General features: G+C 28.3%; 2 protein-coding genes across 5 annotated transcripts in view; both read right to left on the minus strand.

Moving 5' to 3' along the window:
- Positions 1-16436, minus strand: part of LOC142320088 (uncharacterized) — a 33652-nt gene extending 17216 nt beyond the window's left edge. The window contains exons 1-4 of the mRNA XM_075357764.1: positions 16425-16436; positions 11721-11911; positions 9289-9407; positions 2951-3180 (exon numbers count right to left, since the gene is read on the minus strand). Of these exons, the coding sequence (XP_075213879.1) occupies positions 2951-3180; positions 9289-9407; positions 11721-11911; positions 16425-16436 (552 nt within the window). The remainder of the gene's footprint in view (positions 1-2950; positions 3181-9288; positions 9408-11720; positions 11912-16424) is intronic.
- Positions 14866-21778, minus strand: part of LOC142319747 (uncharacterized) — a 54116-nt gene continuing 47203 nt past the window's right edge. For 3 of the 4 annotated variants that reach the window (XM_075357370.1, XM_075357371.1, XM_075357369.1), the window contains 2 exons: positions 20604-20728; positions 14866-18144 (listed from right to left, as the gene is read on the minus strand). In XM_075357370.1, coding sequence (XP_075213485.1) covers positions 17425-18144; positions 20604-20720 — 837 coding nt within the window. In that variant the 5' untranslated portion in view covers positions 20721-20728 and the 3' untranslated portion in view covers positions 14866-17424. The remainder of the gene's footprint in view (positions 18145-20603; positions 20729-21778) is intronic. The other variant, XM_075357372.1, reaches the window with a different exon arrangement.

Here is a 21778-nt window from a genome sequence, read left to right on the forward strand (position 1 = left end):
CTTAAAAACGACTAGCCGTAGGATGTTGAAATTTAGCATTTAGGTCTGTTGTTACAACTAGTTGTGCACCTCCCCTTTTGACTGCACCAAAAGTATCCAAAAACCAAAACTTTGGATTTTGGACTTTTTCTTAACTGCAGTAATAAGCTCTCATTGACAGCTTTTTAAAAATATATCATAAGTGGTACTATTTTCATCGGTTCCAGAGTTATAGTGAAATAAAATTTTAATTATGAAATATTTGGATCTTACAAGGGAAGGCACATCAGTTTGAATCAGACTTCATCTGCTTTTATTTTTTTTAGCTTTTTTTAATTTAAGTATATTGATTTATTAATAATAATTATTAACCCATGATTATAAAAAAAATTACAATAATTATTCAATAACAATAACAAAAAATATATATATATAAAAAAAAATCAGAAGTTATTAGTGAAATAAAATATTTAAAAATGTGTAAGTAATTTAATAGGCATTATTAAATATGTATATATATAATAGATTTGGTGAAACATCTGATTATTTAATATTAATTGAAAATTATAATTTAGAATAGTATTATTTTGGATTTTCTAGTTTAATTTCTGTTTTATTTTATTTAATTATTCTAAGTTTAATTTTATTTACATTAAAGTTAACTACAGAATAACTGAAAAATAGGCCTTCACAAGAACAACATATACCACTGAAGAACAACATATACATGCCCAATTTTTAATAAATTGCAAAAAATTTTCATCTTTTAGTTCATTACTCCTCTGATATTGTCAGACAATATTCTCCCTAAGTCAGAGTTGATCATTGTTTCGTTTATTTGTTTATTGTTGCCAATCGTTTAATCGCTCTTTGGTTTGACATAATTCTTCTGACCTTAATTTGTATTCACTTCTAGTTTTCAAATTTTCTTTCACTTTATATTCATTATCCTCTCTTAATCTTTTTATTCTTTTTTTTTGGTCTTAACATTTTCTTCCTCTTTATATTTATCATCTTCTCTAATGTTTTTATTCTTTCCTTGGTTTTAACATTTTCTTCCTCTTCATATTCATTTTCTTGTTGTTTTTTTTAGATATATTTCTTCACGTTATCTTTCTTTTTCCTTATTATTGTTTCTTTTTCATTTTTGATCATTCATCAAATAATCCAATAATAGAAACTGAACATTTTACACCGTAAGATTGAAATTAGCATTTGTAACCAGTATACAGGAGTTCACTAAATGAAATATTTAAATTATTATTAAATGTTATTTGTACAACACACCAGAAATCTAAAACTTTTGTTAATCAGCAACTCACAAAGATACGAATAATACTGATCTAGTAATACGAGTAATTAAAGAACTTTTACTCTATCCTAATATTTCATGTAAGATTGCTGAATTAATAATTGTATAAATATTTGATGTTAATAAAAACTAATATTTTGGCAATTGTGTAACTATCCACTTTATTAAAGAATTGGAGGATCTTATTTCACTTTCAAATGTAATAAGTTTAAATGAAGTGCAGCAAAAATTGTGTAAATGTAATTTAATAGGTGTACAAGGAAGTTATGTGAGGCAACATCAGATTTTCTCATTTCTGGCTATAGAATCATCTCCTGAGAGATTGCTGGGGAATTTGGAATCACTCATACATAATATATATATATATATGTGTGTGTGTGTATTTATTATTATTATTTATATATTTTTCAACCCCCCCCACTATATAAAAGTGAAAACAATACTATGACCCAAAAGACATTAATAATAAAATTAATATAATGGCAAACGGTTTTTGTTAGTAAGGTGTGGTTTGTTTATAAGGAAATAGTCTATTTGCATAAAAAAAAAACATTACAATAGAACCAGGTAAATTTTATTGATATATGGAAGCTGTCAGGTATGAAAGAACATTTCAAAACCAACTGAGATAGTAAACCTTTTTGAATTTATGGAAGGAAGATTTCACACAAACTGAAATAAAAAATTTGGGGAAATATCAAAACCATTTTTTTTTAAAATTATTCAACAATTTTTGCAAAAAAACCCAGATTTAAACAAAATTAATGTTTTTCCATAAAGAATACATGCAAAATATAAGGTTTGCTTTCATCATGTTGGTTTTTTGTGATGTCACTAAGTAATATGGCTTATCAATGGGCCATATAAATTATTGTTTATATTACCTGCAATATGTATTGCAATTTACATAAATGGAAAAATTATATTTCAATTAAAACTAAATATTTATTTTGTATTCTTTAAAACCAAAGTTTTTTCACAATATCTGTTTGTTAAACTACATCAGTCATTTATAGTCACATCAATTATGTGACATTTCTAACAGTTAATGATAAAATACCTAGAATTAACACATATAATAATTTTAACTGGTACTCCATCTTTCAAAACTAGCAGCTGTCTTATGAAACTGACAAAAAATTATGTTAACAGTAGAATTTCTTTAACAAATAAAAGAACAAATCTGGGGAAAAAATAAACTAAATTTATTGTTAAAAAAATCGTCAAAAGAATTTTATCTCACCTTGATAGTTTAATTGTTACTGTATACTCTGTTAAGAAACAAGTAAAAAGAGGTCAGTACAACGACATGTATTACTGCTGGTCTAATGAACAGCTAGGATATGTAGGATGGAGACTGAGATTGTCCAAAGAACTTCATGCAAAGGGAAAAGTTCTGCTACTTTTGTTATCAGTCTGAAATGACGAACAAAAAATACCTTGAATTTCATAAACCTTGTTGCAGGGTAGCCACAGCTAATTTTTAGGAACTAATTAAAATAGTTTATTATACAGACAACTAGAAGGGCATAATTGCTTGAGTTTAAATACATTTTTCTAGAAAAATTAAGATAACTTCTGTAGATAAATGTCCATTATTCTGATAAACAATATTTTACAAACATAAATTTCAAGTACTGTGTAAAAAAATAGCATTACCATTGCATTCATTTCAAGCCTGTTTTTATCTAGTGCATTTTTCTCAGCACGCACAGCATCAAGTGACTTGGAAAGTAAATCTTTCTCCTGCATGAGCTGTGAGTTACTTGTACGACTAGAATCTAACTGTTGAGTCAGTTCTGCAATACGATTCTCTAGTCCCTGTTGAACTTCTTCCCAGCCATCAATTTGTCTACGAGCAACACCAAGTTGTTCTTTATTTGCCTGAAGTTTTACCTAAAATCAAAAAATATAAAAAAACATTATACTATGATGTAAAAGCAATAAACACAACTGAACATTATAGAATTTATAAACACATTATTTGAACAATGCTAAATGGGTTTTCTAACCACTAGAAACAAAAGTACCATTAAAGAAAGATCTGTAACAGCACTGATGATAGTACTAAACTATACTTCCAAACCTATCTGCTTAATTTACATTTGCACTTATTTAGAAAGTAAGACATTTTTAAATTTCATTTTAAATTTCATGTTAACACTGAAAGTGTTAAGTTACTAATATCTTCAGAATAAAATTTTGGTTTCAAAGATTTATTAAATAAGGCTTATAAACCACGGCCTATAACCTTACTAGCCACATATTTTTTTATAATTTTTATAATACAGAGTGCCTCACAAAGAAACATGAAGAATTTAAGGACAAGTAAAAATACAATTTCCAAAGTACCTGTAATTTACACCAAGTAATTTTCTACAAGTTAAAATACAGAAAAAAATTTACAATAACATAGGTATAAATTTCATCTTGATTTCTACTCCAAGGGTAAAAAGAACCCATGCTGAAACTCTGGTAAAAATAATTAAGAGTTTAAATTAGTACTGTTTTTAATAAAAGAAATTTGACTTTTATTAAAGACAAAACAGACCAAAACAAGGCAGAAAAATACTATATAATAATTTTAGATCAAAACAAGAATCATTAAATTTGAAAAACATCTAGAAACAAAATCAATTATTAATAAAATTAAATAAGACAATTGTTTAATAGCATTATTTTAATTTTACTGTAATGTAAAAATATTAAGAAATAAAAATTCAAAAAATTGTCCAATTTTTTTATTAATAAGCAACAAAGATTCATCATCCACCTCACTGACACAAAACACAAATTTACCAATGCTGACAAAAACCTACCACAAAAACATTAAACCTTATCACACTCAAATAAAGAATACGGCTCAAAAATCACTCAACACAAAAAGAATGAGTTTGCACAGAAATCTAAAAAGTCTACAACAATTACATAAAGAAACACAAATAAAACAAAATACACATATTATCAGACAATCTTCCTATAAAAAATTCAAAAAGTTTGATAAACCTGAGTTTTACAAACTTGACTGTTCAGATTATATAAAGATCTACATAGGTCGGTCAAAAAGGACATACTTTTATATATTTACAATGATAAAAATAATATGTACAAGCAATTATTTGCTAAATCAACTTTCACAAACCAACTCATATAAACAAGGCAGATACCCAACATCAGCAACATGAAATCTTACAATGGATGCAATCCTGACACACTTGAGTAACTTAAGATGTTAAATACACGAAAATAGCATTCTTTGGAATAAGCATGTTGAGCAAACATAATTTAGATCACATACTCCGTGTACATAAACTAAAAAATTTAAAAAAAAATCAGATTTGAACACCAGCAACATGAATATGTTTAGTATGTTTATATATTTGATGTATAATTAACAAAAGTCAAGAGTTGCTTTCTCAGAGAGAAAGGATGTTTGCTATTCAGCCAGTGGCTGTAATGAGGAAATTGAAGCTTTCACTTGTAGAGCTGAATATCACATGCATTTCATTGGGCTTGTCATGCAAAACATTGTATTTGTCTTTGAAATGGAGTGAACTCACATTTGAAAGAAATTATTTAACAGCACTCACAATGACATACAGTAAAACTTCCCAACATCAGACACAGCCTGGGAGCAACAATCTGTCCATCATTTAGAGGCGTCTGCTATTCAGAAAAATGTGAATAGTGTATTATGTTCAGTGTTCAGTTATTATAAAAAAAAATATATATTTTGAATAGGACAACAGTATTAAGTATTTATTTCATGTAAATTAAAATTAAAAAAAGAATTAGTCACTGATTAAAACTTTGTAAAATTCAAGTTTTTTTTATTGTTTTTCTGAAAATAAAACTCTATCCTCTATGTTAGTATTTGGATAAAAAAATAAAACTGTACTACTGCAATCAACCAACAAAATAAAAAAAATAAATTACTGTACTATATTAAAATGAAATAAACACAATATAAGCTACAAAAATATTACTCAAAGAAGTTACAGTATACAAGAATATTCATCAAAACACATGTATGAAATGTAATGTAAAAATCAAAATAAAAACCCAAATACAGATATGTACAATTTATTTATACAAAGATGGTTTAAAATAGCTGTGTATTTTAATTTAAACTAGGTCCTGGTACATTTTTTTCAATAAGCGACTGCATTTCTGATATTCAAATAACGCCTTTTGGTAATCCTTTTTGTAAGAAATGTTACTGTAATTTTCTAACCTCTTCTGTTACTTCCTTACTTGTGATGGTAAAGCCGGGTTCATTGTTGTCAGTCATTGTTGTTCGTTTTGTAAGTAATCAAGTCTGAGGCAGCAACAAGATCATGGATGTCAGTCAATAAGTCTGTTAAGACTCAGAGTTATTTAAATGATTTATTTCATTTTTAAATACTCATAATTGTTCACTTTTTTGTTGCTCTGGTTTAAATGTTGGAACTTCAATTTTTATTTAATATAGGATTTTTAATTTAAAGATCTTCGGCTTCAGTCGGATTCACTCGGCGCTTTACACTTCACTTGGTTCCTGACAATTCAGCAGCTTTTTACAACTCACTTGGCTCCTTTTAGATGCGCACTCGGCTCCTGACAAATCAGTAGCTCCACAAAGAGTATATAAGCAAGCTCTTCATTACATTAATGTCCAGTTCTACGCCAGTTCAGATTCAATTCATTTCCAGTTTTACAGTTCTATAATTCAGTTCATTTCACTGCAGAAATGTTTACAATTACAATGAAATAGTTATAATTAATGCTATATTTCAATCATATTCAAACAATTAATGTTATATATATAAATAATATTTCAATCACAATAAAATATTTATAATAACAAGAAATCAAGACTTAAATTATTAAAAGAATCACCGCCAACTTTCAACAACATCCTGTGTTGAGTGCGTTATCAATGTTTGGGTACTCTTTGAATTTTCCAAATGGTTCAATAAATTTACTCTCTTCCACAGAATTTTCATTCCCAATCTAAGATCAAAATTTAAAAATCAGTCTTTCATTATGTCCCCAATCATCCAAGATTTTTTATTTGAATGCCATTAAATTTCTAATGAATTTATATTCACGCCATTAAATCAACATGGCTTTGCAGTTTTGCCAATTATTACTGATTTTTCAAATTCACCTGACTTATTCACAGCCAACATAACAGTCAGTATTTCTTTTGATATCTTCACCCTGTACATTTTTCCTTTTTTGAAATACATTGTTTAACTGGGCAAAGCCCGGAAAAAAATACCAATCTCATCACAATTAAAAATATTTCTTTCATTATAACACATAATTCATTTAAAACTTTTCCTTTCACTCAGTCACTAAATAAATTCTCACCTACAGCACCAGCATTACCACAAACATTTTTATATGAAACATTATGTTTAATTTGGAATTTATCTAACCAACCCCCTAATGTTTTAAACTCATTTTAACCAAGTTTTTTAGCAATTTCTAGAGCTCTCTCAAATACCAAAGTACCAGAGACCGGAATGTTGTTAGCATGAGCCCTGCAAAACCACTCATAAATCAAATTGTCATTCACTAGGCCTGGCATTTTAGGAAATGCACATATGCTTAACTGATTGTCATTTTCAGTCCATGACTTTAGGATATCAAGTTTGCTTTTTAAGATGGAGGTTATCTGAGTTTTTCACACATCAAAGCATTTTGCCATATCAAGCATACTGAATTTTTCTTTTTTTGTAGAAATTTATATCTGATACTTTTTCTTTTAATGTCAAACGATTTTGAGATATTTTGAACATAAATTTGAACATACAGTAAACGTGTGTATTGAAAATGTGCTATAAGAAAAAAATATAGTACTATACCATAACAAAAATATTACATGTGTTCAATGTACAGTATACACTTGTACAACAACTGATGATGACTCATGCTAGATGATGAATTGATTGAAATCATAACATCAACGTCTAGGCAGGAAGTGATCCAATTCACAACAGAAAACAAATTAGTCGCACTAAATATAAAATAAAACACGGAAAATTACAATTTTTATTCCTACTGTTTGTTTTTCAGAACTGATTGTACAGTTTTTATAGGTAAATTCATTGTTCGTATCTGTTATTTAGAAAATCCATAACTGAGAAGTATTTTATCCATTAATACCACTATAAAACTGTCGGGGAATCTAGACATGTCCAGTATTGAGGAGTCCGTTTCTGGGAAGTGCTCGTTAAGGAAAGTTTTACTTTATAAACGCTTAATATGGAGCAAAAGCTAGCTGAGACAATGTAAAAGTATTTTACAATTTCCTGAAAGTTAAAATTAGAATCCAAGTAGATTGTTTACATAGATTACAAAATAACTGATAATGCTACTTTATAACTTTAATTTTGAAAAATACAGCCTGTTCACAGCACCTAAAATGCTTAACTGAAACTTTATTATTTTCTCCAGGTCTATATTCAAATTCTAAATTATTAACAGCTACTACATATGATGTTACCCATTTTTTTTTTTGATGTTGATAAAAAATTCACTTGGAATTTTATTTTGGGTAGGTATAGATATATAATAATACCTATACCTATGTGTAATTTAATTTATACATATTTATTTTTTTAATAAATGCAATTTAATCAATTCTGGTAGCGGATAAATAAAAATTTATATTTTATTATAACTGGTTTGTTATGACAAATATAATCAAAATGAAAATGAAATAGTGATTATAGTCAGCTCTGTATTTTTACATGGTGTAGAGCAGTAATAACTTTATCTAAAATATATTTTATCACCTATCCATCATTTCTGTCTTTCATCATTATTAACACAATTAAAACGCTTAACATAGGAAATTTTAATGAACATTTTGTCTTACATTCATAAGCTCAACTGAATTCAATAATTAAAATTATAATATAATTATTTGTGAAAAATAAAATGTAATATTTTGTTACACTAATACTACAGTGGTACTGAGTATATAGAAGGTTCAAATAAGTCCACACCTAATGAACTAACAATATTATTAATTGATTAGTTGCTATGCACCTTTTTTTGGTTTAGCAGTATAGTTGATATTATTCTGCCTCCATTGTTTTGAGTTTTCCTTATTTAAATCCTAAGCAAATCTGCTGTAAACAGTCCAGATTTCCAAAAGCGTTCTAAAATAAGTGCTCCTATTTTAAACCATTCATGCATTGTAAACCAGATGTGATTATTAAAAAAATTATTTCCTCCATCCAGGAAGTTCTTAATCATTGCATACAGTACAAAGTATTTGTTTTGGAGCAGGTTGTGGTGCTATATAGTTAGTATAGACTTTATTACCCCATCATTTGAAATGTGATGCTTTTTCATTAATTTTTGAAGAAACAATTAGAAAAATATAAAATAAATAAATATTTGACAAAAGGTTTATCAGTACTTAGGAGTTTTTCTCCTACATGTACTTAGTAAAAGTAAATTTATTTTAAGTGTATATATCTTAAATTTTTATTATATCCATTTTTTTCTCACTTACTACCTAAATCATAATTAAAATTATCATAATTTCCTAGTTTTACTTTTATTAGCACATATGCCAGTAAATGTTAAATTTTGTACATTTTCTAATCAAATTAATTTTTATAATAGTCACTTTGGTTCTAACAACTCATTACTTTATATTAAAATTAAATACTATTTTCAACATCAATGAGATTAATAAAATAATCAAAGTAAATCAATAACAATCACATACTGCTTATTGCGTTACAAAGCACATAAGGGTAAGGGAATTCATATGATCTTAACTTAATAAATCTCAATCCTAGTATCTATATTCTACAATTATTGCTATTAAACATTCTTTATCTCTGTTTTCTGAAACTGTTTTGAATGTACACACAGACTGGTGCAAGTGCACACACAAATAAATTTACCATTGATACGACTATGGAAATATATATTTTTTTAAAAACATTTAGAAAATCTCTTTTTCAGTCTAGAAAGACTAGACAACTAAGGTTTTACCTGAAGTTCATGAATTTGAAGTTGGTATTTATGTAAAGATGCCTGAACTGCAGATATTGTGCTTTCAGCAAATGCTGGAGATGTTGGTGTTCGTAAAGAGCGTTTTGGTGATCTAAACAAACAAAGGTATCCTTAAACATAATTTACAAAAAAAATCACAAAAGTATGAAAAATAAATAAATTCCTGCCTTCAATTTATTCTTTGTCAATAATGAATCCTTCATCCTCTTCTCCCCGACAGTCTTATACTTTAAAACTTTGGGGATTGGCGTCCCCACAGCCCTAGCCTCTGCAGCTTCTCTTCCCATTACACTCAGAGCTGTGGAACACTTTACACTATACACATACACTACACCAAGAATACTAATACTACATAAATTACAGCATATAACCTTACACAACTACACTTCAACATCTTACATTACTTCTTTTTACACATATACTCTGTAGTGTTGCGACATCTTATGAAATGCAACCCAATGTGCAAACTATTGTGCCAATGGATGGATAGCTCTAGCTCTCTTTTTGAGTCTCAAAAATGATATTGTCTAGGCACCTGGGCGAACCCAGTTATATTTAGCTCTACTTCCAGTATGCATGCACTCTGCTGGAGTAATCCCTTATATCGCTGGTACTTGTGAGAACCATATCCCAATCTCTAATCCTTTGGCAGTTGTTGGTCCAGTTGAAAAACCAACAACTTCGGGACTTTAAAAAGGCTTCAACCAACCTTGTCAGCCAAAGATATGACGAATGACGATGAAGGTAGAAATATAATAGAGAAAGGTAAAATATCTAATGTGTGTTTTCATGTAGTTAGATATAAAGAGGAACATTCTCAGGAACAATCTTCCTGAGAATGTACAAGACTACACTTCATTTACATTCATACATATTCTCATTCATCCTTTGAAGTAATACCTTACAGTGGTTCTGAAGGCTAAGCAGAAAAAGAAATAAAGAGGAAGGTTTGCTAAAGTTTCCCCATTTATAATAAATAAGTGCATAGTGGCTCACCAAAATCCATCAAAAATGTTAGGAGTGGTGCCCTTCTACTTGAAGTAAATAAAGAGCAGAGTTAGAAGCTCCTAACTCTTCAGAAATATAGGAAAGGATGAAATGTTAATGGAGCCCCATAATTCACTGAATTCCAGCAAGGCAGTGATCTTCTGCTGTGACTTGGGTGATTTATTAGAAATATCTGAAGAGCTATCACTGCAGTCTGTTTCATCTATGCTGAGGATCATGAGAAAGGCAAATGGTGTTGATGTGCTATCATTTTCACTTATCTTAACCTTCTCGACTCCGCCTGAGCAAATAAGAATTGGCTACCTATCTGTCCATGTGCGATCGTATATACCAAACTCAAAATGCTGCTTTCAGTGTCAGGGTTTTGGTCACAACAATCATAGTTGCACAGGAACAAGTCTGGGTATATTATGGCTGTATAGGGCATGATGGTAGGACATGCGCTGAAGTAGAAAACTGTATTAATTGTAAAGGAATACAGAAGTATTTTTTATGGCCACAAAAATTATTCAATGTAATGTTAGTAGTTTCCATTCTTGCTGTGAGGATATTGAAATCCTAATAAAGGAAGAAAATCCTCTAATACTGTGTCTGCAAGAGACTCACCTCTGCCCTCAGGATGATGTGTCCTTTCGCGGATACGCCTACAAAAGATGTGATTGTCAGATGCATCCATTTGTGCTCACAGCAACTGCCAAATAACAGTGCACCACATCCTTATAGATTATATCTGTTATATGACATTGCATCACAAGTTTAAATCACAAGCTTGGGGAGAAGCAGCAACCATGTCTTATCCTATTTCTAGATCAACTTTTCAGTTTGTGATAATATTAATATAATCTATGTATATATTTATGGATTTTCAGTAAAATAAACACTCCTCTATTATCTATAAGAGATAAAATCAAAGAAGTTTTATTATAATTTGTGGTAAAATGTTTTATGTAAAATGCATTTGAATTACATTAAATAATCCCGAAATATGTTGTTGTCCTGTCTAAATTGTATTATAGTGTAGTGTATTTATTTTATGAAGTATTTTGTATTGATTTAAACCAGACTTAAATAATCTTCATATGACCTGTCATGTCCATAGTGGAAAAATAGAATTCTTCTTTTTCTACTCACTCATCACAAATGAGATGTCTAAGAAAGACAATTACCTAAAATGATGTCAAGATATTCTGTTTTATACCTTCTTTCTTTTTCTGTTTAGCCTCCAGAACCACCATAAGTATTACTTCACAGAATGAATGAGGATGATATGTATGAATGTAAATGAAGCGTAGTCTTGTACAGTCTCAGGTTGACCATTCCTGAGATGTGTGGTTAACTGAAACCCAACCAACAAAAAACACTTGTATCCTCGATCTAGTATTCAAATGTTTTATACCTTGGAGGTACAGCTGGTGTCTGGCTGAGATGAACATGAGGTGAAGGTTGAGCAGAATCAGTATCACGATTCTCAGCATCCTGTAATACTGCATGAGCAATATCTCTTAAAGCACCTTGGAGCAATTCAACTTCCTCCTGAAGATGATTTATCTGCAAAACTCCAGATTCTGCTTGGTTACAGCGTTCTTCCTAAATAAAAAGTTATATATTTAAAATTCTGAACAAAACAATTAAAAATAATAGCACTTCAGTAACTAAAGACATCAATTCAGTAAACAAAAACAATAGCCTTCAGCAACTTGAATAAAAATTAAAAAACCTTCTGTAACAAGAGATGAAAAATAGAAGAGAACCACTGCTTGGAAACATGAATGATGGTCTTAAGTAGTTAATGTAATAAATATTAGTAATGATACTATAGTACATTTACAGTGTTTCACTTCACGAAATATTAATTGTCAATGGTTTTTAATTGAATTTTATTTATTCATGAGTAAGCAAAATATATAAAAAGTAAGGGAATCTATGCAAACAATTCTTCTATTTCTGAATTTTAAACTTTTTTCATAGCTATTATTTATTCAATAATCTTTTATTTTTTATTTCAACAAATTAATTATACCTTTTTCTAATTACTTCATTTTCATATCTATTTCTAAAAATATTCTTTCAATTTACACAATAAATGTTTATTTTTATTTGAATTATACTACTTTAATTTAGTTAAAGAGCAGTGGGATAATATAAAGAGTCTGAAGATTAGCACAGCATTTAAAGTGCGGATGATTTTTTTCTGTTGGGTTGGCAATGCTTTCTGAAACACATGCTGTAGTAATCACATTCCATCAGTAGTGAGTAATTAAATATATTTAAAAAACCCTACACACACACACACACATACACACACACACACACACACACATACACAAGAGGCCCATGTTCAAACTCATTCAAACATTTGAATTATATAAATATACAATAAAAACAACAAAATACACTTGCCACAACAAAAACAAAAACCACTGGGACTCATATTCTAGCATTCATAAGAAACGTTACATTACCTCATAAATTATGGGCTAACAAACAGCTCTGAGAGGTACATGGAAGAGTTGGTTAAAGGGAGGGATCTCAAAAAGAGGTTTAACTCTCATACTGCCTACCAAACAATACAATTTTGTGTAATGTTATTAAAAGCATAATCAAATAACTAACATTTGAACTAAGTTTAAAATGTTAATTATGAAAATGTTTAACCTGCACTAGTGTCAGGTTTAAACAAACTACATCTCAAAATTCTATAATTTCAGGATTACTGCTGATAGAAAAGACCCTCACTAACTGGATATAAAATTTGTACATCTGAACTGATTAAAAAGATTTAAAAAAATGAGTAAGATTCAAAAAATGATATATTACTAAACAACATTTATTTTTTTTTAATACTTTTATAAAATATTTATTTATCATGACTTGGGTATTTATTAAATCTGGATAACCATTTTATTCACACAAAAAACCAAACCTATTTATCAGACCTATTAATTAAATGGGCATTTCTTGTAAATGCAAGAGAAAAAATGAAGAATAGTGTTCTCAGTGTGATAGATCTTCTTTTCATTCAGATTGGGAGTTGCTTTATAAAAGGAAAATTTTGGGACTTTTGTAGTATTCCCTATATGAAAATGTATAGATTTATATACAGATGTCTCACAAAGAAATGGAAAAACTTTAAGAACACATTCTGCTGGTGAAAATAATGAGAAAAGTTCATATAAACATAGGTCTGGAAATGCTTTGTTTTCGAGTTATGGCTATTGAAGGATTTCACCTGGATTTCAGCTCTTCTAATAAAAAGAAGCCCTACTATAATTTTTGGGACCCAGATATTTTTGAGAGTAAAGTTGGTGGTCTCTTATGTAAATTGAGCTGGAAAATAGGATAAAACAGATTCTACAACTGCAACTCCAGTAGTATAAGATATCCAACCAACATAAAACACAAAATTCAAAATCAAAAAAAGGTTTTTTTTTTAGGTTTGTAGTACATAATAGCTTTGTTAAATAACTAATAAATGTGGACAATTTAGTAACAAAACATGTAGAGAATTTAATTCTGAGAAAATTAATGTAACTATACCCAATGAAAAGTAAATAAAAGCTTTTTAAAAATTGTTTTTTTATTGAAGAAAAACAGACAGAAAATCATATTATTCTTTCTGTTCCTAATAAAAGCTATTCTTAATATAGCAAAACAAAAAAAAATAATATTAATAATATATACAGAGGCTAAGAGAACAACTGTGGCGAGAGCATCTGTATCAGCCGTCCCAACCACAGCCAGACATTGAATCAAGTTCATCAGCTGCCGAAAGTGCATCGCTTGCAAGTTTAGATTCAATTGCAACGATGCTTACAGCATCAATGAAGCTTTCATCACCTGATGTAAGCCGGCGAACGTCATTGGCATTAGAAAGAGAAGACGATGCCATGGCTGAAGCCCTGTCAGACACACTGTCATCGGAAGTTGAGGCCGTTCGCAGAATAGAAAAACGCAAGAAAGGATGGCCAAAAGGAAAGCCTAGGCGGTAATTTTTGGATTTGAAATTATAGAAGAATGTGAAATTTTAAACATTTTTTCATGAGAATGTGAATTATTGAACTTTTTTTTTATTTTTCTTGAAGTGGGATGGGGCTAATGAACAAAGTAGTCGATGCCCCTAAAAACCTCAAAAAAAAAAAAAAAAAACAAGTACAGATAGCATATAAACATAAGACACTAATTACGATTAATTCGATCACTAAAGATAAAAAAATGATATTTTTATAAATGCTGCATCTCAAAACAATCTATTTTTTGATAAGAAGCCACCAAAAATCAGAACTCCACAGTTGGAACACTAAACATTTAAAATGTAATGGTTAAGGTTGCAGAAATCCAAACCTGGATGTACGTACACACACTTTAGTAACACTTTCACCATGTAGGTTGGGCAAAAAGGATAGCTTAATTTAGTTTTAATGGTCATAATAATACAAAATATTTTTAATAAACTTGCATTCAGTCACACTAATACAATCTATTTATTTTTATAAAAAGGAATGTTTTAAAATAAAAAAACAATCTGTTTTCTGTGAAACTGTTTATTAGTTTAAAAAATGAACCACTTGGAATGTACATTTGAAAATTAATCTATAATACAATTTTTAAAATAAAATAAACATATATAAATTATCATTTAATCCATAAGTTTCAATTTCACAGATATATTAAAAAATCAAAATACATAATTCTGAAATATTTTATATTATAAACAAAATGTTATTATCATCACATAAGAATTACAATTTATATTTTATACGTGTATTTCTAAAACTGAATTTAAATAAACTAAGATTTTCATTAGAATAAAATAAGTCTATTCACAAAGAAAATTAATTTCTAAAAAATTAATTGCAGATAAAATTTAAGTAAATATATTTTTAATTAAGTCATATAAACTTGTGATAGCAAAACTTTAGCAAATTATTATGAAAAACTATTGAAACAGCAAAGAACCCCAAAGAAAAGCTCAACTGTTTGAAACCAGTAACTTAACTAAAAAACTCAAATCCCCCAAATAAACAAAATATAAAGAATATATAATCATATTTCTAAAAAATAATAAAGCATCTGGTGAGAATAACAATGCAATTTTTAAAATTATGATGATTAGATAATTAATATATGATCTATTAGAGAAATTATTTTTAGAACATTTGCCCTAATTTACCGTTTACACAAAAAAGGAGACAAAAGGAAGTTAATAATTTCAGAGGAATTTCTCTTCTTTCAGTATCTATAAAATCTTACAAAAGTTGTAGAGAATACAAGGGTACATCAATAAACAATTTGGAGAATACATCAGGGTGGTTTAGAAAGGGAAGATCTTGGGTTGAACAAATAGTATGTGTAAAATTAATAAAGCTGCATAAATTATAATCTTTTAAAGTGAACAAACAATTTCTATTGCCTTTTCTAAAGTTTAATTTATTTTGAATTGTCAGAACCATTAAAATCAAACATACAATTAAAAGATGGTATTCATAAAAGCATGGAGGAAAACATTGAAACTAGTTGTGGCACAGATATCGGATTACATACTTCTTGTGTGGTTTTATTATTTGAAAACATTGCTAAAATGTAAAACATGTGATATAAAGTTAACTTTAATATAAAATCAGAACAAGGCCTTTAAATTCAATCACGATCACGGTTATTTGTGAAAATGCACTTGAGGAAAAAATGTTCAAGAAAAACAAGTTTCACTTAAGAACTTTACACACACTTTTTTACACCAAATTTTCTGATTGCCATGGTTCTGGGCTTAAAATGTTCATAAACATAAATACAGTAATATAAATCTATGTTTGAAGTATACAAGGTAGAAGAAACCTCTCCACCTTTAGTTGTAACATATGTAATGTAATGTAAAATATAAACATTAAATAAATTTTGTTACATGAATTTTAAATTACACACGCTTGAAAGAATGCTATTAATTTTTTTCCTTAATCAATTTTCTTACTATAAAAAGGTCATAATGATTTTCTAATAAGAATAACATTAAGATGTCTTTCTAAAATACAACTCTATTAAAAGATTTTTTAAGTATAAATAATATTACATAAAAGATTTTTTATGAATAAATAATATAACATACCAATAGTGTCATGCTTAAAAAACTTATTTTGATAAACGTTACAAACATTAATTTTTTTCTTTAGAGTGGAAATAAATGTGTTTTTTAAAATCACAAATGCAATTAAACGACTTTTGGCAGAAGCTACAAGTACAATCTCATCCTCTTTTGTATGAATAATAAGATGTCTCTTTAAATGATTTTTATTAACAGACTTTTGGCAAAAATGACAAATATATTTTTTCTCCTAGCATGAATTATTGTGATTTTAAAGCAGAATTTTGATTAAAAGACTACTGACAAAAATTACAAACATAATTTTTCTCTTTAGTGTGAATATCTAAATGTACTTTTAAAGCATAACTTTCACTGAAAGACTTCTGACAAAAGTTGCAATCATTATTTTTTTCTTTTGTATGAATATTTAAATGTGATTTTAAATTAGAACTTCGATAAAAACACTTCTCACAAAATGTACAAACATAATTTTTCTCTTTTGTATGAATATTTAAATGTAATTTTAAAGTGGAACTTTGATTAAAAGACTTCTCACAAAAAGTACAAACATAATTTTTCTCTTTTGTATGAATATTAAGATGTCTCTTTAAAGAGCTTTTACAATTAAATGACAATTGACAAAAGTTGCAAATATAATTTTTCTCCTTAGTGTGAACATTATTAACATGTCTTTAAAAGGTATTTACTGTTACATGACTTCTGACAAAAGTTACAAATATAATTTATCTCTTTTGTATGAATATTAAGATGTCTCTTTAAATAGCTTTTACAATTAAATGACATTTGACAAAAGTTGCAAACATAATTTCTCTCATATGAATATTAACATGCGTGTCTAAACGGTATTTAGTATCAAATGACTTTTGACAGAAGTTGCAAACATAATTTTCCTCTTTTGTATGAATATTAAAATGTCTCTCTAAATGGTATTTACTATTTAATGACTTTTGACAAAAGTTACAAGTATAATTTTTCTTCTTGGTGTGTAATTTAATATGCACCTTTAAATAAGAAATATCACTAAAACTTTTTGGCAGAAATTACAAGCATAATTTTTCATTTTTGTATGAATATTTAAATGTGATTTTAAATTGGAACTTTGATTAAATGACTTCTGACAAAAGGTACAAACATATCTTTTCTCTTTTGTATGAATATTAAGATGTCTCTTTAAATAGCTTTTACAATTAAATGACATTTGACAAAAGTTGCAAACATAATTTCTCTCATTTTTATGAATATTAAGATGTGTCGTTAAATTGCTTTTGTTATTAAATGACTTTTGACAAAATTTACATACATAATTTTTCTCCTTCATATAAGTAGCAAGATGGATCTTTAAACAGCATTCAGAATTTAATGACTTATGACAAAAGTTACAAATACAATTTTTCTTATTTGTATGTTTTTTAAGATGCCTCGTTAAACTGCTTCCAAAATTAAATGACTTTTGACAAAATTTACATACGTAATTTTTCTCCTTGGTATGTAAATTAATATGAATCTTTAAATAAGAAACATCACTAAAACTTTTTTGGCAGAACTTACAATCATAATTTTTCGTTTTTGTATGAATATTTAAATGCGATTTTAAATTATAACTTGGATTATATTCCTTGGATTTTTCTTTTATAATTCCATCATATACTGAATTATTTACGCACCTCTTACGAGTAATGCGATTCTTGGTACTTCCCCTGTCAGTTCCTTTATCAATAATAACCTGTAAATTAAAAATAACTAATAATTCAAAGGTAATTATGAATAATGTTAAACTATTTGAATTACAATAACATTAAGTATTTTGTGTGTCATAAAACTGTTTTCATAGAGTCAAATTTGACAGGGCACACATACGTCTACATGTTTCAAAAAATTGCTGTTCCTCAGATTCCTGGAGGATTCAGTTTTCAAAAAAAATGGTGTTATACAACACTTCTATCACGACGTTAGCGTGTTCCTGGAAAACACTTCCCCAGATATTGGATCAGACGAGGAAGTCCAACTCCATGGCCACCTACATCATATAAATATATAATATATACACGCGCATGCACACGCTATATATAATATATACACGCATGTGCATACACACACACAAACTAGTTAACATAAACTGTATGTAATCCAAAATTTACATAATGAAAAGTTAACCCAGTGGTTCAGACAAAGTAATTTTTAAAAAAATTAATACATTATATGAAAAATTTAAAGACTATTCAAATAAATATGTTCTTCAAAAGGATTTTTTTATCCATCTTTATTTTACTGGATTTTTTAACTGAATCTTTGTAATTCATTTAACAAAAATAATATGTATATCTAGGCCTTTGTTAAACTAATCATAAAAGAAAATTTCTTCACATTGCTTCTTTAGTACCACTTTACAGTTTTTTCTTACACTGTACAAGTGTGCAAGGTTTTGTGTGGGAAAACCAGTAAAACGCTTGTAAAACGTTACCTAATATATTTACCACAGTTTCCATACACGTCATTCCATGTTAAATCAACAAGGCACACAACTTGAGCAACTGGTTTTTTTCATAAAATTTTGTATGAATTAACTGCTGATAGAGTTATGAGAAAATACTGAAGTTCAGATCTCTCATAAACTGTTTCGTTTTTACAGATCTTCAGATTTGCCGGAAAATGGCAAGTTTGACTTGTGGTAGTAGTGATATACAAAACTATATTTTCATAAATTATGATTTAAGTGTCACCATGTTTAACCTTGAATTTCAGAAAAACCAGTCTTTAATTTGTTAATAATATATATATATAAGAGCTACAATAATATAAATAATAACTGTATGACTAATAATTAAAATATAATAAAGCACATCTTTAAATAATTACAGTTATGGCATTTGTGATTTGTACATTTTGACAGTCTTAAAATCTTGCACAATATATATCCTTCAAACATTAATTTCACATTCTGATGGATAACATGCACACATACACAATGAGTTCCACTGCCACCTACTAAAACACAATATTTACGACGTAAAGCAGCAAAGGTAGAAAACCCAATTTTAATACCTGTATGAGTTTCTTTACTGTTGATATATCTCTTTCAGATTAGCCAGTACTAGTTTTTACTTAGTCTTGTTTTCGCCCTATCAGCAAATGCAATATTTTTGCAAACCTCGTAGATAAGTTATTTTATAATAAATTACACCTTCCAAAAAAAACTATAAATTATAAATTATTTCTCTTTTCATATGAATTTATTATCTATAGAATATTACAAAAGACATTAAAAATATACAGGTATTATTTTTTTTAATGTGTATGTTGCAATTTGTCCGACCAGTGAACAATAAAGTAACTCTACCATGGCCCAATTAGATAAGGATGATCTGTAATCTTTTACACTCAGGCCTACCATTCCTGTGACATATGGTTAATTGAACCCCTACCACAAAAGCAAATTGTTAGTAACCACGGTTTAGTTTTTAAAAACATATAAAAGCAACTAACCTTTACTAGGTTTTAACCTGAGACCACTAGACTTCGGAAATCAGCTGTTAGACAACTGATTTACGAGTTACCCACTAGACCAGCTTGGTGGGATAAATATATACATATACACACTCACGCACACTCGAGTAAAGAAATAAATTATATGTAATCCAAAATTTATTATGTAATAATAATGAAAACTTAACAGTGGGGCACCAATTTTCCAGATGTCCAACTACAATGCTTAAAATTCGAACTAGGTAATTTAAAAAAAAAAAACTAATATATTACTTGATAAATTTTATGACAATTCAAATAAATATTTTCTTCAAAAGGACTTTTTTTATCAATCTTTATTTTACTGCATTTTTTAACTGACCTTTGTAATTCATTTAGCAAAGACAACGTGTATATTTAGGCCTTAGTTAAACTAATTATAAAAGAAAATTTCTACACACTACTTTTTTAGTAACACTCTTTACAGTTATTTCTTACACTGTACATATATTCAACATTTTATTTTAATATTACTGAAATACATTTATTTTTCTATATACTTTTTTCCGTAGCGTGTTACCTATAAAATATTAGAATGATATGTACAGTACGTATAATAACCGTTTTTTAAATTACCCTTTCCAATTATCCAGCTTTGGCCTTGCTAAGGTCCATCTGGGTAATTGGTGTTCCATTGAATACAAAATCTAATACACTTACCCTTTCATTTTCAACTTTTAAATTTTCTAATTTAACAAAGTCGGTTTCTTCAATTGCTAAAGGATCTTTTTCAATATCACCATTAATAACATCTAGCGGTTCCTCTTTCAGCTGCATTGAATCTACTTCATGTAATAAAAAACCAAATTTGAATGCTATAAAGTAAATATGTTTATGATTATTTGTATAATCTATAAAATAAAACTAAATTGCAACTCTAATTCACTTTCAACACATATTAACAGTGCAGCGACTGTTATATTATTATTAGGCAACTTTAATGTGAAGGTTTTGCTTGGGAAAACCACTAAAATGTTTCTTTTGTTAAATTTTAACATCCAAATTTAAATGTTAAAAGTGCTTCTACTCACCTTACAAGTTACTCTACAAATTGTAATATTTACAATCAAATAAGTGTTAAACTGTTGCAGTAATTCTCCTGATTTAGTTTTTTCTAATCTTACTGACATTAGTGATAATATTGCTTATGGTGAAATTTTTTATCGTGATAAATATCATTTATCTAATTTACCACATTGACCATAAGTTGAATTCTTATCTGAATAATATATACCAGATTATAAAAATATAAATTTTGTAAGATACAAAATTTCCATGAGCTTGGTTCTAAATATTAATTTTTTTACAGCCACTTAAACGTGAAGCTTTTGAATGGAACGTGGAGATGAATTGCAACAATGTATTAAAAATATTCTTGATTGTCCTCACCAGAAGTACTTACAAATAAACACAATTTTCAAAGTGTTTTTCTAGTACTTATAATCACTATTATTAACCCCTTACCGGTCTTTGATGGAATATTCTGATGTAGCTGATGAGTACAATTGAAGTGTTTATCGGAACTATGTGACATCTACTTTTTGTCTGGTGACAATTCGTTTTCTGTCATAATAATTGACCATTTTCATAATTTTTTTTTTTGTTAATAGTATTCTGCAATAAGAGATAACACCAGCTGTTTGTTTTAAGACACTATAAAATGACAGATTTTCATGTGTATTTGATCATACTCAACTGACCCGCTGTGATGACGTGTTTACGGTGTTCTGTGAAGTCAGTTGAAGCACTATATTTCTTATTATGTTGTACAAAGTGAAATTCTACAAATATATCAGCATATAAATGTATTATTATGGAAATATTTTGTGTGTATG

Source organism: Lycorma delicatula, chromosome 2 (assembly GCF_047948215.1).
Source record: "Lycorma delicatula isolate Av1 chromosome 2, ASM4794821v1, whole genome shotgun sequence".
NCBI classification, from domain to species: Eukaryota; Metazoa; Arthropoda; class Insecta; order Hemiptera; family Fulgoridae; genus Lycorma; species Lycorma delicatula.